The sequence below is a fragment of the Fulvia fulva genome, chromosome 5, assembly GCF_020509005.1.
Source record: "Fulvia fulva chromosome 5, complete sequence".
Classification (NCBI taxonomy): Eukaryota; Fungi; Ascomycota; class Dothideomycetes; order Mycosphaerellales; family Mycosphaerellaceae; genus Fulvia; species Fulvia fulva.
In genome coordinates, this window is record NC_063016.1 from 3,705,635 (window position 1) to 3,728,303 (window position 22,669).

Consider the following 22,669-nt stretch of genomic DNA (forward strand, 5'->3'; position numbering starts at 1 on the left):
CACAGCACCTTCTTTCCTCTCCTGCATCTCTATCACATACTGCTTTCCCAGCGGTATCTTCCACAGTGAGCGACTTCTGGAGTTTTGTGCTCACTGCCGATACACAGCAAAGCTCCAGCCAACCTTATTCTTCGCAATCTACATTTCTCGAACCCGATTGTGAATTATTCAACATGTCGAAACCAACGGGAACGGAGCAGATCACGGAGCACTATGGAACTGGAAACGATTCTGGCGAAGAAATTGAGCCAGCACACGAGCGTGTGACGGTCGTGCCAACGGGCACGAACACGACACCCGATCCGTCCAGCCCTTCGTCCTCGCGACATGGACAAGGCCATGGTGCGGTCGAGCTCATTGGCGGCGCGGACCCTTCGCAGCAACCATCCGTCCAAACGACAGTCGCAGAGGTTGAAGGCAGCAAGAAGCGATTCGGGTACTTGCGCCGGCCGCAGTTCTGGCTCGTGCTTCTCTTGTCGCAAGCATTGGCAGTGACCATTACAGGCACCAACACGCTATCGACTCTGCTCTCCATGGAAGGAACCTCGATCCCGGCCTTCCAGACTCTGTTCAATTACATCCTGCTGAATCTGATCTACACGTCTTGGACCATCTACAAATATGGCTTCAAGGGCTGGTTGAAGCTCATGTGGAAGGACGGCTGGCGGTTCTTCCTGCTCGCTTTCTGTGATGTGGAGGGCAACTACTTTACAGTGCTTGCCTACCGCTATACGACTATTCTTTCAGCGCAATTGATCAACTTCTGGGCCATCGCGGTGGTGGTCGTTATCTCACTCATCTTCTTGAAGGTCCGCTACCACATTTTCCAGTATGTTGGCATTCTGATCTGCATCGGCGGCCTTGGGATGCTCATAGCTTCGGATCACATCACTGGTGCCAATGGAGGGAAGGCAGCAGATGCTGTCAAGGGAGACCTCTTTGCATTGCTTGGCGCTACCTTTTATGGTCTCTCGAATGTTTTCGAGGAGTACCTGGTCAGCAAGCGTCCTTTGTACGAGGTCATTGGACAGCTTGCATGGTGGGCTATGTTCATCAATGGTGTCCAGGCCGGAATTTTCGATCGCGCAGCATTCAAGACTGCAGTGTGGAATGCGAAGGTTGGAGGTTATCTGACCGGATACACACTGCTCCTGACTTGGTTTTACTCGGCTGTTCCTGTTGTCCTGCGCATGGCATCGGCGGCATTCTTCAACATTGGTCTGTTGACTGGAAACTTCTGGGGAGTCATTGTTGGCATCAAGGTATTCAATTACCACGTCCACTGGATGTACCCAATCGCTTTTGTGCTGATCATGGTCGGCCACTTTGTGTACTATGGCACCGAAGGTGTCTTGGGCGAGGCAAAAAAGCCTTGGCTTGGCGAGAACCAGGAAGGTGGTGATGATGGTATTGGAACTGCTCGCAGACAGCTCGAGCATCCAGGCGTTACTCTGTAGTGCTCCGCGCTCAGTCGCTGAATCAGTCAGCAATCAGTGCATATATGACCTAATGACTGTACATACCATTTCGTCGCCTCAATTCGATGTTTCAAACTCTCACGTTGCAAGATAGTGGTCCGATGGCAGGTCCCGGTGTCGTTGGGCGGCTTGTCGCCGTGAACAACACGTATGACCACGGGCAGATAGCGATTCCTCCACGGTACGAGATGATGGCCCAGTCAGACGGCGAACGAGCATGGGTGCAGTCGATTTCTTTCGCGGCCAGCGATCAAAGACCTCCTTGTATCGCGAATGATGACAGAATCAGTACCAATGCGTTTATGATGCCCCAAGTAAGAGGTATCCAGGTGGACATCCTGAAGAAGCCCGCAGTGTAGACAGCTGCAAGTCTACAAAAGAGTTAGCTGGTTGGCTTAAGCGTACGGGCTCGCAACTTACAGCCCACCAACTGCGTTCCCTGCAATCAGTGCTTCAATGGTGCCTATGGCCGTGTAAAGTATTGGCGTGATCCATATCAGCTTCCAGTTGCGACGCTGTACGGCACAAGCGTAAGCACCGGCGATCAAGTGCACTCCGCCCACGCAGACCAGTGACCAGTATAATGTGAACCGCCACATGGGCTCCGCATTGTATAAGTAGTTGTTTTGTAGCCCGTCCACTGGGAAGGGCCAGTACAAGGAAGGAAATGGCGGGTCCTCATATCGGAGTGGCTTCGGGTTCACCTGAAGCTTTAGGAACTGGTGACTGTTTTGGTGTCAGTTGAGGTGTTCGTCCACAGATCTTGGTCTGGTTTTACCTCATGTTGTCGTGAAGCCCGTGCTGCTCTCAGGAGAAATCGGCTCCTGTGCCACTTGTGTCGTCGTTCAGCAATGTCGTCTTGGCATATATCATGCGAATTCGATTGTCCGATGCAGCATTACCACGCCGATGGGAGAGCGATGTAGGATTCGATGGTGTTTGTGGCGCTTTGAGATGCTGATGGGAAGTCGCGTCAACAGAGCACAAGGGCAGTGGCAGGGATGCTGGGATGTGCACGGACCGGCAGTGAGCCGAGGTGGAAGGAACAACAACATGTCTTCCATCGTCTGGCAACACTACTCTTTCACGTCGACCCCTTGGCATCGATCGTGCGTATGTGTGATCTGCAGAGAGCTTCGCTATACAATGCCGGCGGACCGCTTGCTAGGCACTCTGCTGAGAGCGCTCCAGACATACACTGAGCAGGAAGACACGCCGAGGTGGGCCGACATCTCCCGCAGGGCAGCGCGGCTCACTCACTGACTGATGTACAGGTTGTTCGGCACTGCCTCGTCTCTACTCACGACTTTGAACAATCCGCTCAATGTCACGCTCCTGACAGGTCAATTGTTGTCAGCACCAGCAATATGGCTAAGACCGGAAGGCTTGCGAACATGCATGCGATGTTTGAGTGTCTTTCATACGGCGGCACAAGCACTTCTCAAGCATGAGGACGCTTTGAGGGAGAAGGGTCCGGATCAAGACCTTGTAAACTTGCAGCCGGAGCGAACTTTGCCAAAGGATGAGTGGATCAAGGCTGCGCTCAGCGGAGCCGACGAGCACTCTCCACGATGGAGACACATCCTGGTCATCGCAGGTCTACTACTTGGCTTTGGTCGGCCGGAGGAGGAGAATCTTAGTCGAAACATGCGCAGTACGCTCGAGACCGCGCTGATCACTGCTACGAACCTCGCGCTGGAGGAGACTCTCGAAGACGATGAGCTCGGAATGGCCTCCATAACATTGGCACTGAACCATTGCTTCCCATACCTCCCGGATCACGAACGATCACAGATAGACTATGATCTTCTGTTGCCGGTCTTGGTACGTTCTACACTACATTCGAGCGAAGGGTTGCAGTCTGCATATTTTCTGGGCGCTCTCGATCGGGACGTCCTACTACAGCATGATGACCACCTGCAATGGAGCGAGCAATCAACATCATACCAGCAAATTCAGGCAATGCTATCGAGTCCATTGATAGGATCGCTCGGACCGTTGGCGCGACTAATCGGCCATTCCGTCGAACAAGCAAACGAGTCCTGGCTCGTCACTGCAGTCTTGAACGACATAGAGACATTCGCCAGAACGCTTCACACCCAATGGAGACAGAACAAGCTGTCTGGAGTGGAGACCACTGAGCAACAACTACGGCTCAATGAGCGCACATTGAACATCACTGTACCGACCCTTTGGAGGTTGCTGCAATCCATAATGTTTGCGAGCGTCATTGTCCTACGCAGTGCGCTCGGTCGCCTGCTAGGCGATATCATGCTCGCGAACGATTCCACGGCGCCTACCATTGCAAAGCAATCGTTGTACATTCTACGGAACCTATACTTCATTACAACGCGACAAGGATCAGCAACGTTCTCGCAATACAACTTCGTCTCGTACACAGCCATGGATATCCTTGGCCAGTACCCGTTGGAAGCACAGTCTTTCTTGCGAGATATACGTCCTGCATTCGTCGGAACCGTAGCCGAACATCCTCTAGAACGGAATTTGGACCTCTTCTTCCTCAATACTGCTGAACATTTTACTCTGGTACTACCTCCGCATGTCAGCGAAGAACTCCTCTTGCCCACTGTCACCTGCTACCTTGCCGCAGGAGGCAAAGGGCAACTCCTGCCCATCTTCGAAGCAGCACACAGTGTCACTTTGGCAGTGTTCTCGGCGCCGCAGAATGCGGATGCCACTATCAAGAACCTGCCACTCTACGTGGACTCCCTGTTCAAAGTCTTCCCACTGAACCTGTCGGCTCGGCAATTCCGTTTAGCTTTCAAGACGCTGCTGAAGTTGACCTCGCCGCCATCTTCATTGTCACTGTCTCAGCCAATGATGCCCGCCACATTGCTGGAGCTACTGCACGATCGAGCGCTGCATAGTTCAACCACGCCAATACCTGTACATCCGGGTACAGCAGAAGCCGCCGTTGAGGCGCCTGTGCCGCTGTCCGAGCAGGCAGTACTGACTCTGACCGTACTTGATGGCTTGACGCAGGTGCCGTTGGATTTGTTAGACGAGTGGTTACCTCTAACCGCTGAGATGATTCATATGATCCAAGATGCGGGCATGCGTGAGCATTGTAAGCAACACTTCTGGCATATCCTAACGGGCGGTGAGCTTGATCCGGAACGGAGTAGAGTATGCCATGCGTGGTGGAGCACTGGAGGCGGCAGAGAATGGATCTTGTATGGCAGCAATGAGGACGATGATACTGCATTAATGAGTGGTGGCTTTCAAGGAGGCCAGGAGAGCAAGCTGTAGGGGAGTGAATGATACCCAAGATATTATACTGTTCATTGCATCGACGTCCAACTTAGCTTGTGCCTGTTCTTGTAGGAGCAAATCAACGGAGTCTGCCAGTTGATTACTATGAACAATGAGAACACGAAGTGTAGCGCCTCAGCGCATGGCCTGATCTGTGTTGAAAACATCGGCACGAAGCCCGGTAGCGAGATCGCAGCTGGCTTGGCTTGGATGAAGTTCAAACTCTCCATTGCATTCTGCATCTTCTTCCTGATCTCAGCACCTTCCTCCATTTTCCAGCACTTCAAGCCACCGTCCGAAGTCGAGCTAATTGAGATGTTGTGTAATCTGCACAACGCTGACAGCACCACTTGACCACTGCAGACACAATGGCGCCGAGCAGTCCCAGAAGCCACGTCGGATCCGCAAAGGTCCACGCGCAGAAATGTGTAGCTCAGAATAGCTTTGGGTGAGTGGGAGGTAGGTTGCACGAGTTTCGTAATCTCTGTGCCATTCTGTGCCCTTTAGCAGAAGCGAACATGGCATTGCTCACGAAAGCGAGAGATCTGCTTACCAGGAGCTCCGTTGAGACAGCCGGAAATCGAAGGACAAAGATCTCACTTATAAGCGATACTTGAGCGATATCTGGAACAATGAGCCGAAAGCGATCGCGATCGAATGGTAGCACAGCTGAAGATGAGGACTTGCGAAGGCAAGGTCCAGCTGGTATCGAGACGGAGACAGAGCAGGAGGTCCTCCGAACGGCAGTAGCGGGAACGATGGACTCGGGGCAAGAAGGTAGGTACTGCCACCTCTGCTACAATCGATGTCGATGATCGTAGCCTAAGATCTGGACACCACAACCTACCATACATCTCAGACCTAAACATGGCTCACACCACAACCCACCTAGGCAATGAAGCCAACTTCTTCACACATCTCCTCGAAAACAACAGGTCCTGGGCTTCAAAGACCGCAATCGCCGACCCAACCTTCTTCCCAGCCTGCGCGAAAGGCCAAGCACCTCCTGTCCTCTTCCTGGGCTGCGCCGACAGCCGCGTGCCAGAGACCACAATCCTCGGCTGCAGACCTGGAGAAGTCTTCACCCACCGCAACATTGCGAACATCATCAGCAACACCGACGTATCACTGCTCAGCATTGCCCAGTTCGCAGTCTTTCACCTGAAGGTTAAGGACATTCTTGTGTGCGGCCACACCTCATGCGGCGGCGTTGCAGCTAGCCTTGGGAATGCGAAGATGGATGTGCTCGATGTGTGGCTTCAGCCGTTGAGGATGCTCAGGGAGAAATATGCAGACGAGATTGAGGGTATGGACACGGAGAAGAGGAAGAAGTTTCTGGCTGAGAAGAATGTGCTGGCCGGGGCAGAGAATCTGAAGAGGATACCTACAGTGATTGATGCAGTAAGGGAGAGAGGATTGGAGATTCATGGGGTCATCTATGATGTCGCGACAGGCTTGTTGGAGGAGATTGAGTGTTCGGAGGATGATGTTGTGGTGAAGAAGAGAGTGGCTGCTTTCGAGAGGAAGTGATGAGGATGGGAATAGACTGCATGACATAATAACCTGGGCGAGGCGTTGAACGGGACGACTGTAGGACATATCTTTTCGACGGCCTATAGCGTAAGCGCAATGCGATTACTGGCAATTCTGCTTTATCAAGCATAAGCAGACTCGTTCGATCTCCTACGACTCTGGCAGTGGTGCAGCACATGCATAGTGCAGCGAAATGCCAACAAGGGCTCCTACTCGAAGAGCTGGGCGCCACACTCTAAAGGTAGGTGCGATTGTGATTCACGCTTCTACTGTGTGAGAAGCCCCTAGACAGCGATGTTACTGTCGCAATGTATGAACCGGACTCGATTCAACTTTCCTCTTCGTCGAAGCCTTACACCGCAGCTGCCGTGATACTTTGGTTCGGAATGCGCAACCGAAGTGGCCAGTGCCTCCCTTGCCCGTTGTGCTAAGGTAGCATACCAGGCTTTTCGACCTCACTTCATCTCTCCTCCATCGCCTCTTCCTTCACATCATCGATGGCATCACACTGTCGGGCCACGCTTTTACTCGTGTGCAGCAAGATGTCTCATGAACGGTAGCAGACTCAGCTGATGAAGCTTGCCACATGCCACCGCGCGTTAAGCAGCCGGGGTGTTGCGACCCTCGACGCAACCTCCCCAGAAAAGACAATCGCGCATTTGATCGTTACATCGTGGGCTCAGCAACGCTGTCGGTATCTATTGGCAATTTTGTCTTGATTAAGCTGACTGCTGGGGTATGGTCATCGGTAGTAACAGTGTTGCCGCCACGCCTGGATTTCGACGGAGGTAGAAGGCTACTGCGATCGATCCAGGACTAGCATGTTGAATAACATGCCACAGAGTCGTGCTTGTTGCATCGCGCTTCCATCCAGGCACAAGTCCACCGCGATTCGTCTCCTTCGCCCCAGAGATCACAACATGAAACACATGATCCTGAGGTTGACCCCGCGGGAGTCAGTGCCGAGAAGCTTAAAGATGCGCCGCTCGCGTCACTATGTTTGCAGCTGGACGTTGCGTGTGATCGATTGGCTAAGATCGATCAGATGAAACCGTGTGTGAGCTTCGAGCTCTTCGTTACAAGACTCCATCTCTACCTCCTTCAGCAGATCCAGCATGTACAGCGACTGCATCCATGGCATAGTGCTTCATTGAGCGTTCGACGCGTACTTCTCTTGATTCAGCATATCACAGCATCGCATTGTTGACTACAGTAGACGACCGCAGCAAACATTTACGCACCCTGGTGCCGACTCTCGACTTGGTGAATGGAGGCCAGGCAAGCACAGCTATTGGTTGCTATTGTTATTTGCCTATTGTTGCTGGGAGCATAACTTTTCTTGCCCTCTGTTCCGCTCTCTGCTTTCGACATCACGAATATTACCGCAACCACCGCCAGCAGCGATCATGAAAATCTCCTTCAGCAGCATTCTTGCCGCGGCAGCAGCTGGCCTGCAAGTCGTCAGCGCCATCGACCTCGACCCGAGCAATGTCACATCAATCAAATCTGCAGCACGAACACTTGCATTCGGCCTGCAGTCGTACTATGTCAACAACCAAACCACCACCCCTCCTGGCACGATTGGCACATTCCCAGGTCCCACATGGTATTGGTAAGTCAATCCGAAGGGCAGAAGGTATCATTTGTCTGGAACATGCGCGCGGCATCCCTAGCTGAGTCGCGGTTGCGAAGGCATTGCCACCTGGTGTTCGAGTATGGCTAACACCCTTCTGTTTAGGTGGAAAGGTGGAGCAATATGGGGAGGCATGGTCGACTATTGGGCATACACCGCGGATTCAGCATGGAACAATGTCACACAGCAGGGCATTCTTGCTCAAGTTGGACCAGACTTCAACTTCGAGCCACCAGCCTACAATGGCAATCTCGGCAACGACGACCAAGCCTTCTGGGCGTTGGCAGCCATGTCAGCAGCTGAATATGGATTTCCTGTACCCGAGGCTCAGAATGACATATTCTGGCTCGATCTTGTGAAGACAGTGTTTGACCGACAAATTGCTCGATGGGACACCCTTACATGCAACGGTGGGTTGAGATGGCAAGTCTTCGAGGCCAATGCAGGCTGGAACTACAAGAACAGCATTAGCAATGGCGGCCTGTTCCAGATTGCTGCGCGACTCGCAAGATACACCGGTAACCAGACCTATATCGACTGGAGCGAGAAGACATGGGACTGGATGAGCGACATCGGCCTCATCAGCTCAACTTATCAAGTCTTCGACGGTACCGACGTCCTCAAGAACTGTAGTGAACTCGATCACACACAGTGGACCTACAACCCAGCGATGATGATATACGGCACCGCAGCACTCGCTAACCTCACAGAGGACCAGGTCTGGAAGAATAGGTACGTTTCTGGAATATCCCAAGCATCGAGAGCTGGCCTAGACTATGATGGGCCGTGTAAAACATGCCCTGCACGACGCGCTCAATGTACACCATAGTCTCAGTCATCGCTACATGGTTATCGAGTATGGCTAACACCCTTTTTTAGGACCGAGGGTCTATTAACATCGATAGAGAATAACTACTTCTCAATGTTCACGAATGCCACCGACATGTAAGTGTCCTTGCCACCCTGGACCTACCTATGCTAACATGTGGAGCAGCATGACCGAGACCGCCTGCGAGCCCTCCAACAACTGCGACGACGACCAACTCTCCTTCAAAGCTTACCTCTCTCGCTGGATGGCCAAGTCCGCAGTAGTCTACCCAGCGATCTTACCAAATGTCCAGAAGTACCTCACGGCCACAGCCCAAGGCGTGGTCAAAGCCTGTACCGGCGGCGCCAACGGTGAAACTTGCGGACAGAAGTGGTACACGGGTGGCTACGACGGCAGACCTGGCTACGACCAGCAGCTTGCTGCACTCGAGACCGTTCAGTCGCTTCTGCTTCTGAAAGGCGTTGCGCCGGAAACATATCCAGACACCTCCGACAACGTTTCGATCAAAGGTATGCACCACAACATCGAGTAATGGTGAGGCCAGTGGTGGCACCTTCGAGGCACGCATTGCAGGACAGGCTCTGCTGACACTCTCGTGTTGCTAGTCGTCCCCGTGACCAGTACGTTCCCACTCGACGCTCCCACGATCACTCCCTCTTCACCACAAGCGAGCTCCAACGGAGCTCCTTCAACATCGTCCCTTTTGACGAGATCCGCGAGTTCTGGAATTCCAACTAACTGGCCGAATAGATCGCCGTGGGCGACGCTCACTTCGTGGGCGTATGTGATAAGCTTTGTGTCCGCCTTAGCGATAGGCGTTTTGGGTATGGGAAGCTAGTGAGCTGGATCAGCGATACGACAGAGATGGGGATACAGGACAGCAATGAGGCACGAAGCTTGTAGATACCCATCGAGGCCACGGAGTCCCCCACTACTATGACAAAGGTTCGCTACGATGACTGAGAGCCGGGAGTGCGAGGAGCTCGATTCTTTCCTACCACCCTCATTTCTTCGGCGGCCCAACGACTCCATCCGCAACATACTGCGCGACATCCTCATACCTCCATCGACTGGAATACGCATCTCCTTGCTCTCCACACCTTGACCCATTGCCTGCGCCGTTACAGGTAGCATACGCACCTAGCAGAACCCCAGTGAATCGACCAGATCTTCCACTCACGCGCTCAGCCTCTGCGTAGCCCAAGATCACCCTACTATTGCTATCCTCTGCTAGTGCAGCAGTAAATCCATAGTGCGTCGCATTCGGCGTCCAGATCCCCAGACGCAGCTTCTCGTCCCTCCAGGGCGGAGGCAAAGCATGAGTTGTGGCTAGAGTCTGATATTCTGTGTATTTGTTCAAGTTGCTTGTGGTATCGACGGGTGTGGCGTAGAGTCTCAACGTCGCTGTGAGAGACTCGTTGTTGTGGGAAATGGCGAGGTCTAGGTGGTCTTGCTGGGTTAGGAAGACGCTTAGGCCGGTTTCGATGGAGGGGAGTGCTGGAGGCAGGAGGTCGACGGAGAAGGTGAACAGTGTGGACGTTTGGCGGCGGCCGATGAAGGGAATGCCAGCTTGGCCGTTTAGGGCGGTGGAGTTGCTTGTTGCGATGCCGGTGAGGTTCACGGGCTGGGGCGTGATGGTCAGGGTGTTTGGGTGGCCTGCTGGAGAGACTGTAAAGGTTCCTGGGGCTGGGTGGCGCCAGAAGTAGAAGTGGGACGGGATGGAGGTGTTGGGTGCGAAGTCGATGATGTCGGGATCGTCGTTGAAGGCACCTGGGCCGGGAATCGAGAGGTTGGAAGGAGGTAATGGCCAGACGTTTTCGATTCCAGATACGTTGGAGAAGACGGGCCACTCTCCCTCGTCCCAAGTCACGGCTGTGAGCGCCGATTCGCGACCCATGGGGTAAATTTTCCACTCTGGCCCGGAGCGAGTCGAGAGAGCCGCTGCCCACCATTTGCCGTTCTTATCTTGAAACAGGTCTGCATGTCCTACTGTTTGGAAGTACTCGGTGGTGTTGGCATTGCTAAGCACGGGGTTCTTCTCGTAGCTCTCCCAAGGACCAGAGACATTCATCGACCTCGCAATGGTCACTGAGTGGCCTAGCTCTGTCCCTCCTTCGGCGATCATGAGATAGTAGAATCCATCTTTCTTGTAGATGTGAGGACCTTCAGGACTAGCACCTCCAGTACCGTTCCAGATGTTGACAGGTTCGGTGACGTTTTCGGTCTCGAGGTCTATCTCCTGCTGTATGATTCCCGCGGATGTGAGATAGACTTTGCCATCGTCATCCCAGAACATGTCAGGGTCTATTGAGGACGAGTTGTAAATGACGGGATCTGACCATGCCGCGTTCTCGAACGGGTCAGTCGTCTTGAATACTGTGCCAGTGGTAAAGTCGTAAAGTACAAGTAACATGGAACACGCCTTCATGGTGGCGAAGATTCGGGGCATACATTCCTCCTTGCTGGTTCGTAGTCTGCAGGCCGAAGCCTGGGAGTTGAGAGTCGTGGTTCCAGGCGTGGGAGATGAGTTTCCAGCTCACTAGATCGTTGCTAGCGTATATTGGCAGGCCAGGGAAGGCGATGAAGGTCGATAGAGCGCAGAAGAATGTTTCGTCAACGCGGATGCAGCTTCTGTGAGGGTGTCAGCGATGTCTGGAGACGGTCCGACATAGCCAGCTGGAATCATGGACTTGAATGCACGTATAGAAGACTTACGGGTCCGAAGCCCAGCCCGATATCATTGGATTGATGTATGTCGAGTTCTGTGCCCCCGCCAGGTGCAATAGGCACGTCCAGGCGAGCATCTTGAGCTTCACCATCTTTGAGTGTTAGGACGTCAGCAAATCAAATCTAAAGAGGTTGACTCTGGACCGAACTGAGAATAGGTCCAAGACCGGGGCAGAAGCAGTGGCCGAATGCTGTAGTTTCTCGCACGGGTAGGCCACATCATATACCAGCGACACTTCAGACCACGGCAGTCGGTCTTGCACAGACCGAGGGGGACTCCCATGCATACTACTGCAGGTCCCACAGCACTACAGTCTACAGTGGGGAGTGATGCACTTGAATTGCAATTAGCCTGAATGCCGACTTGGCCGCTCGGGTTCCTATACGAATCTGGGGTTGATGTAGGCGAGCACTGATGACAGAGTCGAGTGTCGACTCGGCGACAGTCGCCCAGCGCAGCGTTGTCTTCACTACAAACGGGGTTCCTTGGATCTGCAGGCGCGCTAGAGTGATGCGTGGAGCATCGAAAATGTGTGAGGCGCATCGCGCACAACTCCGCCTTTGCTCCGGTCAGGATTGTAGGCGGCTTCCGCAATTGAGTATTTGAAGACATGAGACACTGGCTGGACGAAGCAGCCACTACTTCTGTCGACAATCGTTGGAGAGAGAGAGGCTGCTCTCTTGTCTTCTCTTAGATTTCATCCATGCTGTACGCGGCCCTCGAGCCAATCTTCGTGGATTTGGCAACTTCGGGCGCTTTCGTGATTCGATGCCGCTGGAGGCGTGCTTGATTCGAAGTCGTTGGTATTTGAATGTCAAGTAAAGCAACGTATCGATCTCTGCGCCAAAACAAGACACATTCGAAAGCTCTTATCAAGGCCATTCCAACGATATACAAAGCAGGCCACTGCCCCTAGGACTGAGGGAGTTCTACCTCATTCAATCTGGACAGCTTGAAGCTCTCTTCACCCTGTTTCTTCAGCTCCAAACGCCGCGGAGGTGCCTAGCTACATTAGGCAACTCCTAGGCAATGGCAGCCCAGGCTACGGCACTAACGGCGCCTACGGCCCTACAGGCGAAGCCCCCCCAAGACAACTGGCAGCAACTTATAGAGGACGCAAAAAGTATGGAAACTAACGATCAGCTCCCTTACCGGTCTCTATAGGTAATGATCACTCAGCTACGCACGGCGCTTGTACTGTCGTATTACCGAGGGCAACAAGAAATGAGGACGACGTCCTAGGCGATTAGCAAGGCCACCCGGAATCAACACCCCTATAGCTAGGCATCGGTCGCGGCATCGATACCAGGCCCCCGCCTAACGTACGATGTAGTTACGATCCGTATTGTAGTAAAGGAAGACTAGGCCGAAGTTGCGAAGCTATCGAACAAGGAGCTCGCCTAACGAAGTAACTAACTAGGGGTGGTCGTAGTGAACCAACAGTCTAACGGCACTCTATAGATCTATACTAGCTCTACTACTACTAGGAGGCACCTAGAGGCATAGCCACAGTAGGTATCTAAGGTTACGGCATTAGCGAAGGTCTTAACGAAACAATTTACGATCCTAGTCTACGACATACCTAAGGAGTTTGACCTAACTAACTAGGGTCAACTACGCGCTCTCTAAGAGGACAACCCGGTCACTCTTAACTCTCTAATCTAGAAGGCGACTTAGCTCTATAGGAAATGGCTAGAAGGCAAGAAGGCCTCGGCGCTAATAGTATAGCTATAAGACGCAAAAGCGGCGGATCTAGCGATAGAACAAGGCCTGGTCTAGCAATATAGCCTCAAGATAGTAGAAAAGCACTCCTCATCCTTTCGTGTCCTCTAATGCTTTAAATACTAACAGTATAGACACTAAACCTATACGTATATAAACAAATAGGCCTACTCGAACTATATAGGAGACTATATATCTAGGGACTATATATCGACTACGAGACGGTACGCGAACTGTCCGGGGCACTACCTATCGTATAGTACGGAATGCCTATAGCGGAAACTAGCGAAAAACAAGGCAATTATAAACAGAACCGTCGCCCTAAGATTCTACGGCGACCGTAAGGCTAGCCTATACCGGAACTAACTAGCGGCGGTCGGGCATAAGCGCCCTAGGGCCGAGAACGATATAAAGGATACGCAACCTAGGGCGTACGGGAGGCCACGTACTCTACTAGCTACGGCGAGGGAATCTAACTAGGCCCGGCTCCCCTTTAGTATATAGCCGATAGGCGTAGACTAGGACGTATAGGGCAGTAGGATATAGGACGATATAGAGGAAATAATTGTCGATACCGATAACTAGCCTCGACACGCTTAGTATTATCTAGTATAACGTCAACTATAGTAAGGATATAGTCTAGAACCATTTCCTATACGAGGCGGACCCGCGCGTCTACTACGTCCTTATAATCTAGGAGCTATAGATTAACCCGTACTATAAGAGACTAACGACCTATAAGTCACTAGGCTATACGACATGCCTACGAGGCGACGGTAGACCCCGTACGTGCTTCTATATTAGCAAGGACATACTAGAATCCGACTAGGAGGTAGTATACTACGTAGACGAAGAAGGCGGGGGCGATATTACCTCCCTCTACGTAGGTAGTACCTAGATACACAACCTATATATATAACCGCTAGCCTCGAGGTCTAGCCGCGACCTAGGGGTCTATAGACACCTAGACAGTACGCTTAAGAGACAAGGGTGCTATATCGTAGTAGGAGACTTTAATATACACTACCCTTCCTAGGAAAGCCTTATATAGCCGCACCCTATAGCCGACGAAGTACTCGACTTAATAGCGAGTAACGCAATTGCCCTTAATACCCCGAAGGACCTAGGTACCTAGAAGAGAGGGGGACTCTAAGGCACGATCGACCTCTCCTAGATCTTAGATAGCTACTACTATACAGTAACCTACTATAGGATCGAATATGAACTCGAGGCGTCGTTAGACTATATACTAGTTAGGACCTCTATTACGATATAGATATAACGTATACTAGCGAGAACCCCTAAGCTAAACTAGGGAAAGGCCTACTAGGCTAACATCTAGGCGTACCTCGATAACTCTAAGAGGCTAGTCTAGATCGCGTAGTAGCAATACAATAGTAAAGACGAGATAGACGAAGCAGTCTAGGGGTTAATAGACAAAATAAGAAAAGCGACCTTACTTTACGTTCCGCTTACCTAACTAACGATATAGTCTAAACTATACTAGACGCCGGAGTGTACTACGGTAGTAAGAGAAGCAAGGAGAGCCCGCCGGGTATAGACGAGTAGCTATAGCGAGGAGGCCTAGAACGTATATAGGGAGGCATACTAATAGAAGAAAGCTATAATACGAAGGGAGAAAGTAGTCGGCTAGAGGGCTATAGTAGAAGAAATCGCCGGCAAGCTAGAGAGGATATAGAAGCTAGCGAAATGGGCCCGATAGGACCCTATATAGGGCCTCTCCTTCTCTATCCTAGCGCTATAATCGCCTAGTAGCCCGGTTAGCGACCCCGAGGCTAAGGCGCGTCTACTAGCTAGCAAGTTCTTCCCGCCCCTAGTCGAGGCTAATCTAAGCGACATAAACAGCTCTACTCCCCTAGCCCCTAGTATCGCGGTCTAATAGGAGGTGTCCGAGGGAGAAGTTACCGCTATACTAAGGAAGTTACCGGCGAAGAAAGCCCCGGGGCCGGATAGGATCCTAAACGAGCTACTAAAGAAGTGTAGAGATTAACTAGCCCTAGTAGTTATAGCGATCTTTAACGCCTGCCTATAGACCGGGTACCACCCGATAGCTTTTAAACAATCGACGATAGTAGTCCTACGTAAGCCGTAGAAGGAAGACTATACGTAGGTGAAGTCGTACCGCCTAATTGCGCTCCTTAACACTCTTAGGAAGGCGCTTGAGAAGCTAGTTATAACGAGACTCTCCGAGGCGGTAGAGGAACACTCCCTACTCCCGGACACCTAGATAGGTACGCGCCTATAGCGATCGACGCTATCCGCGATAGAACTTATCACCTCTTAAGTAAAGGCTATCTAGTATAAGAATAGGGACAAGGTGGCTTCCTTACTTAGCCTAGACAAATCGGGAGCCTTCGACTACGTGTCATACCCGCGGCTACTCTACATCCTAAGGTCGAAAGGACTCTCTAAGTGGCTTGTTAACTTCGTACGGTCCTACCTCTAAAACCGTAGTACGTCGATCCTAGTCGGCTAGTACAGAAGCCCATTTTAAGTAGTCTACACTAGAATCCCGTAAGGCTTAACGCTAGCACCTATTCTGTTCCTTGTTAAGATGTAGCATCTCAAAGGGAGTCAACAATCAGGAAGTGATCTGGCAGCCTGAGGCATCCACAATGACTCAGCTTGTAGGGAGATACCTTCTCTCCCCTTTAGCTTAGATAGACATCTAACACAATCAACATATTGGTTCCTGATATATTGCTGCATGCTCGTGCTATTAGTCAGTTGAAGATTGATCTCTTACTCCACTCCGCTGCCATCCACCCGTACCTGTTTCAACATTCCTCTTCTTTATAACGACGCTACTCCTAGCCCTAGAATCCCAGAACACCGCTACGAGCGGCTTCGTAGACGACATAAACATCCTAGCGTAGTCTTCCTCGACTAAGGAGAACTGTAGGCTACTAGAAGAGAAGCACAAGATCTACGAGGACTAGGCTAGGAGGCACGGGGCTCGGTTTGCCCTAGAAAAGTACAATCTGATACACTTTACGCGCCGGCTACGGTTCTATAATATATAAGCTTCTATCCAGATATAGGGGCATACGACTAACCCGGCAAATTAGCTCAGGATCCTCGGACTATAGGTGGACCCGGCGCTACGGTGGAGGAAGCACGTATAGGCAATATTACGGAAAGCTGAACAGAATATAGCATCATGCCAGAGGCTCACTACGTCTATATAGGGGGGCGGACTTCCGGCAGTCACGACTTCTATATACGGCTATTGACGGCCAGTCCTTACCTATAGCAGCCAAGTGTAGTCCTTAGGCGAGAGGGCCTGCCTATCGAAGGGACTCGTCGCGCCGCTAGCGAAGATCCAAAACCAATACCTAAGGAAGGTCACCGGGGCATATAAGTCGACACTAACGAGGATGCTTGAGCACGAGACCGCTATACCGCCGATCGACCTATACATCTAGGGACTACGGACCTCCTACTTAGGCAAGTCGGCACAGTACCTAGTACAGAAGGTCATCGCTAGTGCAGTCGTAAGGGCCCGCGAATCAGTACTAGCGCATAGGGGCATTCGACCCGGAAACGAGCCGAACTACCGGGCAAGGGACGAATAGCTAGCAACACAATGGGAAGGTGAGAAATCGTTTGTAGAGCAACTATGGAAAGAGAGGTGGAACAACTAGGTTGTAGGGCATAGTAGACGCCCTCAGCCAGCGGGACAACCTAAGGAATGGTCAGCTACAAAATCCGCGGTCAAGCACCCCCCGAAGCTCATCCACTACCGCCTTACGAGGGCATAGAGTAGCATAGCAACCCAACTACGAAGCGAACACATCGGCCTCTAGGGGTACCTATCATGGAGGAAGGTTCCAGGATACACGAATACTAGCTGCCCCTGCGGCTATCGCTCCCAGAACGTACGGCACGCACTCCTCGTCTGTCCGAGGTGGTCGCTAGGAAGGGGGGAGTGGATGGCAAAGGCGAGGAACCGGACGATTGGGGCACTTCTTAACAACGCTGAGGACCTACGGCGCATTACGAACTGGATACTAGAGAAGGGCTGGCTAGAACAGTACCGCCTAGTAGGAGCAGTGCAGGAAGAGAGGACACGACGCAGCGCGACGAGACCGGCTGGGAGCGGGGGCTAACGGGGTAGTGACATGGACTACGTACGTTCAGAGGGAAAGCTAAACTAGACAAGGAGTAGTCGGCGGCGGGAAGGGTTTTCACCTACTCGGGTTTCCCTTTGTACATAACAATAGATATATACCTGCATAGGCCGGATAGGGTCCTAGAACAGGGGAATGACAAATCTATCTATCTATTTGAATGTCAACAAACCTAAGGGCCTGCTGCATATAGCATGGGACTGCGAGAGCAGATCGCGTTGCTGCAGTCACAGATGATGGGCTTGTGCTTTAGATGCCTCTGGCAGTAGCATGGCCAGAACGTCAAGGTGTAGTCTTGCACGCCAGCTTAAGTATCCTTCAGGGAGCTGCCATCCTTCTGCGGTCCTTCTCTGGCGGTGCTGGCTTCTGATCTCCAAGTCTCGGCCAGGCTGCGCTTCGGATCCTCGTCTGGCAAACCGCTACACGCTCGTCGTACTTTGAGCACTTCATTTCTGACGGCCATGGTGACTTCCATACGCAGCTGCTCTGCTTCCCTCCCGTACTTTAGCTCATCATCGGTGACCACGCCAAGTTCCCCCTCGTGATCCACATCGTGATCGTTGACATGCTGGAAGAAGCCGAGTCGCTTCCGCCTCGCACGCTCCTGCAACTGCCTCCACCTTGCTCGGTAAGATCCAAAAACCCTCTCCATGTCAACAAGCTCGCCAAAGTTGATGCTGATATCTTTGTTTATCCGTGGAAGTGGCTTCGGAAAGCCTCGTTCGTTGTCCATGACAAGCTGTGGTCCGTCAATCCACATGGGTATGACATCCGGACATGGTTCGGCTTCGAGAATCAATCGTGCAACGCCCCATTTGAAGTAGCGCATTACTCGGTCAGGATGCTGGTGGATCATGCCTTCTGGGAAGATGTGGATCCAGCTGTGACGACGAGATGGGTATGCTGCTGGTGCAGGGAAGGAGTCTTCGCCATTTGTTGAGTAGTATAGCTCCAATGACGAGAACGGATCCGTACTTGGAAAAGATGTCTTGTCTTCATTCGCATCAGGTTCTGCAAGCTGATCTCGCGGGCCATGAGGATCGCTGAGTAGTCGAATACATTGTGTCATGGTTGGCTGGAAAAGTCCCCCGAATCTTGAGTGAGCTGATCGATGGGTGGGCAATGTATTGCCATACGTGAAAAAGGCAGACAGAAGGCTTTGTTGGCTGTCAATGTTCAGCGATCATATGGTCAGGATTTGATTGAAAGACGGACCCATTCTTGAAGCATATGTCGAAGCTGGCCAGTGACCATCGCATGTTGTTGGGATTCCAGAAGTACTTGTGCGGGAGAACTCCCCATATCATCGGGTCGTCGAGACTGAACGAGGCATTAGTTGAAGGCGAGTGTAGGAAGTAGCATGATGCATTGATACCTACACGCTGACATGATTCGAGACTGCCGTGTTGCGTTAGCAGAGATGGCATACCACAAGCAAGAGGAGCGTACCTGTGATCAAGCCTCTGGTCCTACTTCTCTCATCCGTTCTCTCATCGAGGATGCTGAGAAAACGATCGAGGCCTGTAGTCTCAGTCCTGTTGAGCGCATGTAGAAAGCTCCTGCACAGGAAGCCGACCGCGCCTAACGTAGCTGCAGACGTGGCGCGCCATGCCAGAGGTGGCTGGCATGGCCGCCCTTGCTCCGCCATTGCGAGCAAGAGCTTCTCTAACGGCAGCATCCGATAAGACAGATGTCAATTGAGCGAAGTGAAGTGCATGTTGGATGGAGTTCTGGGTGTCGCAGAAATGTGAGCTGCGTGTCAGTTTCGCGATTGCAGGGTCCAACAAGATGCGAAGCTCTCCAACGATCATCCTTCTGTGCGCCCAACCTGGCTCCTCGGAATCCGGATCAGTAGAGTCGCAAGGCCAAGCACCAAGGTCAGCCATGTCGCATAGTAAGTTCCGCACGGAGTCTCGAGGGTGCTGTAGCCAACATTACAGGCACAAGGAACACGTCTCTGGCCTTCTTCACGGCCCACGAGCGCAACGAGCTAAAAGGCCACTGGGGCCCCAAGGCCACACGACTGACCCGAGACAGCTTCCTGCCGTTCGGAAGCTGCCAATTGTGTCTTCTACCAGCACGTGAGCCAGTCTCATGTCCCAGCCATGGACACCTGTTCTGCCGCGAGTGCGCGGTCAGCAACTTGCTTGCGCAGAACAAGGAGTTGAAGAGATTGAGGAAAGAGGCGGAGCGAAGGAAGCTGGAAGACGCCGACGAGGCGGACATCGAGAATGCCGAGGCGCAGGCGAGAGCTGTCGAGGAGTTCGAGAGGGTCCAGGCTGGACTGAGTGTGAGGTCTGGGGGAAACGCGAACGAGAGAATCATTCGTCGCAAGAACGGCAAGATCGAGATCGAGCAGGAGGTGGATGAAGCAGGCAGGAAGGGCGTCAAGCGGAAGCTCGAGATCGATGAGCATGAACTAGTGCGGCTGGCCAACGACGAACGCGACAAGGTCAAGAAGCGCAGGAACGACGAAAGGAACGCGAAGAGCGAGCTGCCCTCCTTCTGGGTACCCGGCGAGATCCCTGACCACCAGAACTGCGCCCTCAAAGCCATCAAGCAGCATCCGACATGTCCTGCCGCCGCGGCTGATGCAGCGCACGACTTTACTCTGAAGACCCTCGTCACCGTCAATTTCAACCAAGATCCCTCGAGCACCCCCGACACCCCATCGCGATCCTGCCCTAGCTGCACGAAAGCTCTGTCGAACTCGACGAAAGCCGTAGTTGCAAAGCCTTGCGGCCATGTTCTATGCAAACCTTGCGGTGACAAGTTCTTGAACCCACCGGAGAAGTCGGCGCATGAGAAAGAGCATGACGAGACTGTGAGATGCTATGTTTGTCACGAGGACGTGACGCCTGGGAGGAAGAGCAAAAAGAAGAAGGACGCGGAGACTGGCGAGAAGGAGAGTAAGGTGGAGAGAGGCTTGGTGCAGCTCAGCTGTGAGGGAACAGGCTTCGCGGGTGGTGGTTCGAATATGGTGAAGAAGGAGCGTGTGGCGTTCCAGTGCTAGCTTGGATATGAAACTACCTTATGCGACAATCCTGGAACCATACTGGGCGACATTCGTTCTTCCTCCATACACACCTCTTGATCATGCTCTGCTGCTTTCAAGTGACAGGCATATCTCGCTTCTCTGTGCCGACATTCTTGCAGGCGACTCTCCAAAGCCATCACTCAGCCGCATGTTCCACAACATGAACCCACCGCAGCTATTTCTCTGTTGCCTTGGACATCTCGGTGAGTGTCCTCGATTTCAACATCGCCCAACCTCCTCTACTCACTACCATGGCGCAGCTCCTTTGCTTCAACTCTCGTCCGCCGCGTCGCGAGGAAGACATTTTCCATCGACCCACAGCACCCTTTAGCGATGCTTTGGGGCCGAGAAAAGACCTCGAGGAGCTGGCAAGACTGCCTAGTGGGTCCCTAACTTGCGCCAGTATGAGATGCCTCTGGCCATGCAAACATCACCTTCATCCCAATGATAGAGGCGGTATTCCAGGCTTCGTGGTGTCCTATGGTATTGCTTTGCGAGCAGCAAAACAGGCTTGCATGACATGCCAATTGCTTGTTGACATTGCTGACCAACGGTGCCACTGCGTCTCGATCCCATGGTCACCCAAGCAAGGTTCTTTCCATCAATGTGTTCAAATCGAACTATACTGGCACACGATGACCGACGAGGCCTGGGATAGTCTCATCAGTCTCGTGATCGTGATATGGGATTGTGGAGAGACTTCGTTCGACCTATGCAAGCCAGAAGGTGCGTGGCAGGCGAACCTGACATACATTGCGTTGACATGATGATCAACAGGAGGCGCAATACCGCTACCGCTGCGTCCAGTGTATGGTGAAGTGCACGCCGACCCTTTGGGCCCCGCCGCAGTGACACTGTACCGGCGATGGCTGCATGACTGCGCGTCCGAACACCCAGCATGCCCTGACACCACCAGTGCGCCATTACCAACCCGTGTGCTCGACGTACGATCTGGCTCAGCGACTGGCGACGTCAAGCTGAAATGCACAAATCATGAGCGCGGCGACTTCATCGCTCTATCATACTGCTGGGGCGGCGTTGTCCCGCTTCGGACGCTGTCAACTAACTTTGCCAGCCGTATAGAACGCATTCGCTGGCATGATTTGCCCAGGACCTTCCAGGACGTAGTGCAGCTCGCGCGGCAGCTCGAGATACCATACATCTGGATAGATGCACTATGTATCATTCAGGATTCTGCCGAGGACTGGGCAACGGAATCTGCAAAAATGGCCGAGATCTACGGCAATGCTTCCATTGTCGGGATCGCGGCTGCTGCGCCCAGTCCCAACACCGGATTTCTAGGTATGAGAGAGAACCATGTCTGGGAGCAAGTGACTTTCGGACCACCAGCTGATGAACGCTGCCTTTTGCTAAGAGAGACTTGCGAACACAGCGCGAACATGGACCCCGGATCCAAGCTAGCAGTGTCAGATCGTGGTTGGTGTCTTCAAGAAAGACTGATGGGCCAGCGAACTTTGATCTTTCGACAAGAAGAGGTCGTCTGGGAGTGTCGTCAAGGCTATCGGTGTGAGTGTAGCTCTGCTGAAAACGGCTATCAATCGCTACCGGTATATCAAAATCGCGGCAGCGTGCTACCTACGCCACAACGGTATCCGCGCGACACCAGCACGAATCTGTTCGAGTCGTGCTCCCAAGCCTATGACTTTTGGAGAAACGCGATACAAGAATACACGCAGCGTCTGATGACCAAGGCTACGGATCGTCTTCCAGCCATTTCAGCGCTTACCAAAGTCATTGGAGAAGACACAGGCGATGAATATATCGCGGGACTGTGGAAGAACGATATCCTCCATGGCCTTCTATGGACAGTCCACTAAGATTCTGTGCCAATGTCGAATATTAAGGAGTTTGTTGCACCGAGCTGGAGCTGGGCCCGACAGCCTCAGCGTCGAGTCTTCTGCTCGGCAGTAGTCGAGGCATATAGGATCCGACCGACTGATCCTGAGCTGTACTGTGACGCCAGTTTAGTGGGCTATGGCGCTGTCACGGCCAATGTCAACAGATTTGGCGCCATCGAGAGTGCTTACCTCATCGTGAAGGCGTACTACTGCGACGTCGAGATGTCCGTTGTTAACTCTGACCGGACACACCGGCTCAGGGTCGCCATCACCGGCGCTAATATATCAGGCATTGACCCGCCTCGGACTGTCTTCGACACAGAGACTGTGGAGAGCGTCGCTATGGTGACCCCTTCTGGAAACACTGTACAAACATTGCAACGTTCCAACTTGTCCAAACAAGAGCCGTGCTCAGGTACAGTCCGT

General features: G+C 52.5%; 9 protein-coding genes across 9 annotated transcripts; 6 read left to right on the top strand and 3 right to left on the bottom strand.

Annotated features, from left to right (window-relative positions):
• Positions 1–173: 173 nt before the first annotated feature.
• On the top strand, positions 174–1,457 carry CLAFUR5_06210 (uncharacterized protein; the record flags this gene model as incomplete). The annotated part of the gene is made up of 1 exon (XM_047905358.1): positions 174–1,457. The coding sequence occupies one exon, from the start codon at positions 174–176 to the stop codon at positions 1,455–1,457; it is 1,284 nt and encodes a 427-aa protein (XP_047761712.1).
• A 271-nt stretch (positions 1,458–1,728) lies between these two features.
• CLAFUR5_06211 (uncharacterized protein) lies at positions 1,729–2,261 on the bottom strand (the record flags this gene model as incomplete). Its single annotated transcript, XM_047905359.1, has 3 exons — positions 1,729–1,849; positions 1,899–2,204; positions 2,257–2,261. 3 exons carry the CDS (start codon positions 2,259–2,261, stop codon positions 1,729–1,731), a joined length of 432 nt encoding a protein of 143 aa, XP_047761711.1.
• Positions 2,262–2,624: 363 nt separating this feature from the next.
• CLAFUR5_06212 (Peroxisomal membrane protein PEX17) lies at positions 2,625–4,748 on the top strand (the record flags this gene model as incomplete). Its single annotated transcript, XM_047905360.1, has 2 exons — positions 2,625–2,698; positions 2,753–4,748. 2 exons carry the CDS (start codon positions 2,625–2,627, stop codon positions 4,746–4,748), a joined length of 2,070 nt encoding a protein of 689 aa, XP_047761714.1.
• Positions 4,749–5,383: 635 nt separating this feature from the next.
• Positions 5,384–6,281, top strand: CLAFUR5_06213 (Carbonic anhydrase; the record flags this gene model as incomplete). Its single annotated transcript, XM_047905361.1, has 2 exons — positions 5,384–5,528; positions 5,644–6,281. The coding sequence occupies 2 exons, from the start codon at positions 5,384–5,386 to the stop codon at positions 6,279–6,281; spliced, it is 783 nt and encodes a 260-aa protein (XP_047761713.1).
• Positions 6,282–7,690: 1,409 nt separating this feature from the next.
• Positions 7,691–9,278, top strand: CLAFUR5_06214 (Mannan endo-1,6-alpha-mannosidase DCW1; the record flags this gene model as incomplete). The annotated part of the gene is made up of 4 exons (XM_047905362.1): positions 7,691–7,896; positions 8,023–8,649; positions 8,797–8,862; positions 8,912–9,278. The coding sequence occupies 4 exons, from the start codon at positions 7,691–7,693 to the stop codon at positions 9,276–9,278; spliced, it is 1,266 nt and encodes a 421-aa protein (XP_047761708.1).
• A 471-nt stretch (positions 9,279–9,749) lies between these two features.
• On the bottom strand, positions 9,750–11,565 carry CLAFUR5_06215 (Non-reducing end alpha-L-arabinofuranosidase BoGH43B; the record flags this gene model as incomplete). Its single annotated transcript, XM_047905363.1, has 3 exons — positions 9,750–11,114; positions 11,158–11,377; positions 11,462–11,565. The coding sequence occupies 3 exons, from the start codon at positions 11,563–11,565 to the stop codon at positions 9,750–9,752; spliced, it is 1,689 nt and encodes a 562-aa protein (XP_047761707.1).
• Positions 11,566–17,654: 6,089 nt separating this feature from the next.
• CLAFUR5_06216 (Tafazzin) lies at positions 17,655–19,025 on the bottom strand (the record flags this gene model as incomplete). The annotated part of the gene is made up of 4 exons (XM_047905364.1): positions 17,655–18,513; positions 18,563–18,667; positions 18,727–18,745; positions 18,797–19,025. The coding sequence occupies 4 exons, from the start codon at positions 19,023–19,025 to the stop codon at positions 17,655–17,657; spliced, it is 1,212 nt and encodes a 403-aa protein (XP_047761710.1).
• A 44-nt stretch (positions 19,026–19,069) lies between these two features.
• On the top strand, positions 19,070–20,360 carry CLAFUR5_06217 (E3 ubiquitin-protein ligase CSU1; the record flags this gene model as incomplete). Its single annotated transcript, XM_047905365.1, has 2 exons — positions 19,070–19,241; positions 19,288–20,360. The coding sequence occupies 2 exons, from the start codon at positions 19,070–19,072 to the stop codon at positions 20,358–20,360; spliced, it is 1,245 nt and encodes a 414-aa protein (XP_047761709.1).
• Positions 20,361–20,899: 539 nt separating this feature from the next.
• CLAFUR5_06218 (uncharacterized protein) lies at positions 20,900–22,222 on the top strand (the record flags this gene model as incomplete). The annotated part of the gene is made up of 2 exons (XM_047905366.1): positions 20,900–21,110; positions 21,162–22,222. The coding sequence occupies 2 exons, from the start codon at positions 20,900–20,902 to the stop codon at positions 22,220–22,222; spliced, it is 1,272 nt and encodes a 423-aa protein (XP_047761706.1).
• Positions 22,223–22,669: the final 447 nt, after the last annotated feature.